The sequence below is a fragment of the Sinocyclocheilus grahami genome, unplaced genomic scaffold (assembly GCF_001515645.1).
Source record: "Sinocyclocheilus grahami isolate Dianchi unplaced genomic scaffold, SAMN03320097.WGS_v1.1 scaffold4474.1, whole genome shotgun sequence".
Taxonomy (NCBI): domain Eukaryota; kingdom Metazoa; phylum Chordata; class Actinopteri; order Cypriniformes; family Cyprinidae; genus Sinocyclocheilus; species Sinocyclocheilus grahami.
In genome coordinates this window covers 1-4,463 of record NW_015509406.1, presented here as the reverse complement: position 1 = coordinate 4,463, position 4,463 = coordinate 1, and the positions used below count along the sequence as shown (strand labels likewise).

The 4,463-nt window shown below is 38.8% G+C and overlaps 1 protein-coding gene across 1 annotated transcript; it reads left to right on the top strand.

The window, feature by feature from the left end:
* Positions 1 to 1,939: 1,939 nt before the first annotated feature.
* On the top strand, positions 1,940 to 3,852 carry LOC107576857 (glycine-rich cell wall structural protein-like; the record flags this gene model as incomplete). Its single annotated transcript, XM_016262979.1, has 4 exons — positions 1,940 to 2,015; positions 2,175 to 2,180; positions 3,260 to 3,490; positions 3,736 to 3,852. Coding segments are annotated over exons 1-4 (430 nt in total), but the record flags the coding sequence as incomplete, so codon positions are not given.
* Between the last annotated feature and the right edge of the window lie 611 nt (positions 3,853 to 4,463).

Below are 4,463 nucleotides of genomic sequence, written 5' to 3'. Positions count from 1 at the left end.
AGAAAAACACCACTTACATTTTCAGAAAGAAAAAATCTGGTCCTACATGTTATGATACAAATTTACAGAGACAGACTCATTATTATATATTTTACAACTAGCAGGTGCCTTTAAATATTTAGTTGTCGATGCTTTCTCCACAGGATCATTGCACAGTTATGGACGTGGATGTTGTTTACTTTTGTGGCTTGGAAAGTAAAGACCATCCATTCATTCTTTATTTCTAATTACAGAGATATGTTTCTTGCCAACACTTCCCCTCTGAACCTCCAAACACGCACACAGAGACACACACACCGAGACACACGCACACACAAAGGTATACACATCTACATGATTTTACATTGAATTTAAAAAAAAGTCCATCAGTAGAGGAATGACCTAATCTTATTCCTTGCCAATAGCCTGAAACACAACTAGTGCTTGAACGCCGACTTTTTGGCAAAACTCCTCCAGACCAAACAAGGAGTGCTAGACAATCTGGGTTTAAAACTCAGCAAGGGGTGGGGAGGGGGATATGGTACCTTTCCAGAAAACCCCCTTGGTTCCTTTACAAAATGTTGACACAAACTGCCATAATGTTTGTATAATATGCAAGAATCTAACAATCTAACGGACAGTTGCGTACAGGCAACAACCCACGAATGCAAGTGACCATATGGAGTGATACCTTTGAAGAAGAAACAATATCATAAAAAATGACTGTCAACAAATGACTGTCAAGATTCAGGAACATTTTAAGCTAGTGAACGACATTTACAGCACCTTTAGCGTAATGTGTGACTCATACTTTTATTGTCAAATCTTCTGGACATCATTCATCCTAAAAGACTGTTTAAAGTACATTACAATTGATTGCCTATTAAGAAGAGAAACAACTTAATTATGAAAAGGCCATTTATGTATTGGTCCCTCTTGTAAGCCTCCATTCTCAGAGGTCACACTAAACCGTTAAGGATGCACCATTATATCAAAAGTCTTCATGATTTAGCCATCAATATTCCAGTTGGATCTAAAAGTTTTGGGGCTACATGGGTTATTAAAATCTGTGTTGTCAACCTTCAATAATGTGTTCCAACACACACCCATTCAGTGTTTTTCCATCACATACATGATTTTCATGTGAGCAGAGGCAGGCTACAGTGAGCAGAGGCCGGGCGCTAGTGTGAGGAACGGCGGGAGGGTTAGAGTGAGCAGAGGCGGGTATTGGGCGGCGTTATGCAAATCTTCCCACATAGCGATGTAGATATGTGGGGACGTGTTAGAACGAACCGTTTTAGGTAGGCATGGCTGACTCTTAACTTTTATAAAGAATATCTCTTTGGATTTGAGACTTTAGACTTTGCAACTTTACAGATCTTCTTTATGCACCAAGAGCTTGTATCATTCCAAAGAGAAAGGAAAAATTTAAATCGCATCATATGACCCCTTTAAACCTCAGAGGTGAGCACTCTTCCTTCTTGAATGATTGAATGATGGGTCCGGTCCTTAAATGTTACTTACACCCCCGTAGCTGAAAACAATATATCATGTAATAACCTTATCTGGAGTGATTTCTTACTGCTTTTGATTGGATAAAAAAGAAACACTCTCCATGAGAATATCTGGCAGACGTTTCTCTTGGTGAGGTAGATGTTAAGAGAGAGAGAGATTTTCTCTCTCTCCCTATCCTCAAATATCTGTCTTTATTTTTTGGCCAATGTTTTGACTCATGTTGGCAGAGGTGACCCAAATAAATGCACTAACACCAGTCGATTTGGGGGGGCTAGGGGTGGGGTTAGAAAAAAAAACAATGTACAAGACCCAAGTGTGCTAGTTTCCCTTATTACGTAGTGTCCTTATTACGTATCCTTCTTGTTCAAGACATGGGTGTGCAATGATTTGCTTTTGGGGGATAAAACCCACAGTTTGGGAGTGGAGAGGGATATTACAGAGCAGCATGGCCTGGAGTAAGGTACCTTTACTCTTGCATGGATTTCTCCTGCTGGTTCAGTGTAAACCCTCCCTTCAAGGAGGTAAGGTCTCTCCAAACTCATTTGGCTTTTTTTTCTTATTGCATTTCAGGTGTATTGCAGTTTTGGCAATAGCATTACATTCTTTTAAAATTAGTAGCACACTGCTGACACTGTATGCACTTAGGTTGTACTTTGTTGTCTATATTCTGAATGTTCTAGGTACAGGTAAAGGATGGATGAATAAAAAAAGTAAGCAAGTTGAATTAAAAGTGCTGTACTGAGGATTTTCAATGTAATTTTAAGTTTAATTTGATATAATCACAAATAGTACTCTATAAATCCAGGTGGATTATTATTTTTTTTAAATGTAAAAAAAAATTAAGGATTTGAAGTCACTGTTTATGTTTATGGATATGGTTTCCACTTGTCATTTTTTATTCAGGTAAAAGGAAAGGTCTGAGAAATTCTAATCCAGATCATTACATCATATACTAACAACCTACAAGCTTTTCCCAGTGGGTTTGTAGAACAGACTAGTTCTAAGCTCTTGTAAAAGGTCACGTACACTCTTAAAAATAAAGGTGCTTCAAAACTTCTTCAAGCGATGCCATAGAAGAACCATTTTTGGTTCCACAAAGAACCATTCAGTCAAAGGTTCTTTAAAGAACCATCTCTTTCTTACCTTTTTGTAATCTGAAGAACCTTCTTTCGCCCCAAATAACCTTTTGTGAAACAGAAAGATGTTAAAGGTTCTTTATGGAACCATTTAGACAAAAAGGTTCTTCTATGGCATCGTGAAGAACCTTTATTTTTAAGAGTGTATAGGATGTTGTTCTTCATATGAATCACATCCATTATCTGTTCCCCTAGTCTCCACCTTAAACAGCAAGGCAAGAGGACACAGAAACTCATGTGGTAATGCATTCGGTGCTGTTTGAGGCTTCACATGAAAGACTAGATGCAAGATTAGTTAGAACCCCCTGGGAATGTGGCATCATCACTGAGTAAAGCACAAGAATGGTCCTCATAAACTGGTAATGTGTTGCATGAGTTAGATCATAATATGCATCGGCCGACATTTTAAATGAAAAAAAAGTATGGGTTTGCAGTGCAAACAGTGATGTTCACAGCTTTTCAGCAGATGTGATAATATGTAATAACATTCTCTTTATTCTCCTCATATCAATTTCAGATTTCTCAAATACTTACAAAAACACACAACTAAAGGTTTCCTTATTTCTTTATCCTGCACACTTTCCTGCACAGGACATAAGGAATTTACTACTGTTCACTTTCTCTCTCAGGAATCTACATACCAGCTGGTGCAGGGGGAGGAACTGGAGGTGGATTAGGGGGTGGTCTTGGTACTGGAGCTGGATTTGGTGCTGGAACCGGTCCAGGAGGTGGATTTGGTGCTGGAATCAGAAGTGTTGGGCCAGGAGTTGGTCCTGGAGGAGTTGGAACAGGATTAGGTCCAGGTGCTGGTCCTGGTGGTCTTGGAATAGGGCCTGGAACTGGCATAAGACCTGGAACTGGTGAGAGTTTACATTTATTCTTAAACATTTCATGTGCAATTAGTGTCCATAGCTTCAATATCAGTGCTATAACAATCTTTAATAAATTAGCAATTAATAAAGAATATTGCATTGTAATATAATAATTTGTAATATTTCATATTTTTCATGACCAGGAGTTGGTGTAATACCTGGTAAGTGGCTAAATGTCTCTTAATTAGTCATTTTAAGTTTGATTAAATATTTACTTGTCCAACTTGTAACAGGTTATGGAGGTGGTGGTCCTGGGGGGCAAGGTACTGGACTGGGTGCTGGAGGCCTTGGAGGAGTTGGGCCTGGTGTTGGAGGTCTTGGGGGAGTTGGACCTGGTGTTGGAGGGCTTGGTACAGGAGGACTTGGTACTGGTGGATTAGGCGCCGGAGGCCTCGGAACAGGTTGATGAATTTTCCTTTACATATTATGGTACTGTAACGCCCCCTTCCTGCCCCTGGGAATTTTAAGGGTGACGCCCAGGCAACCCTCTACGGACACCTTGGCAATTGAATCGCCATTGGCTAGTACATTTTTTTTGTTTACTCGCCAGACTGAAGTACTATACTTATATATATATATATATATATAAAACCATGAACTTAGGACTGGTGCTGGTGCTTTTTTTGGTCATTCAGTGTTCCTGTAAAAATAAAAAAACTAACAATAATACTGATAAGATATTATTATTATTATTATTATAAGAATTCTACTAATAAGAACAATATAAAGATTAACAAGCTTCTGGATTCATGAATATTAATCAGGTTGTGTGCATTCGCTCGAACTGATTTGCTGAAATCTAAACAGGGACGATAATAGGTGAGCACCAGCCAATGAGATTGTCATTTGCGCATCAGTTCCGCCCACTACCGGAAAACCTAGCATTTCTTAAAAGCTGAAGAATTCCAAAGAAACTGGAAAATAAAACAAAGAATATCGTTTACATGTATCACATCAATTC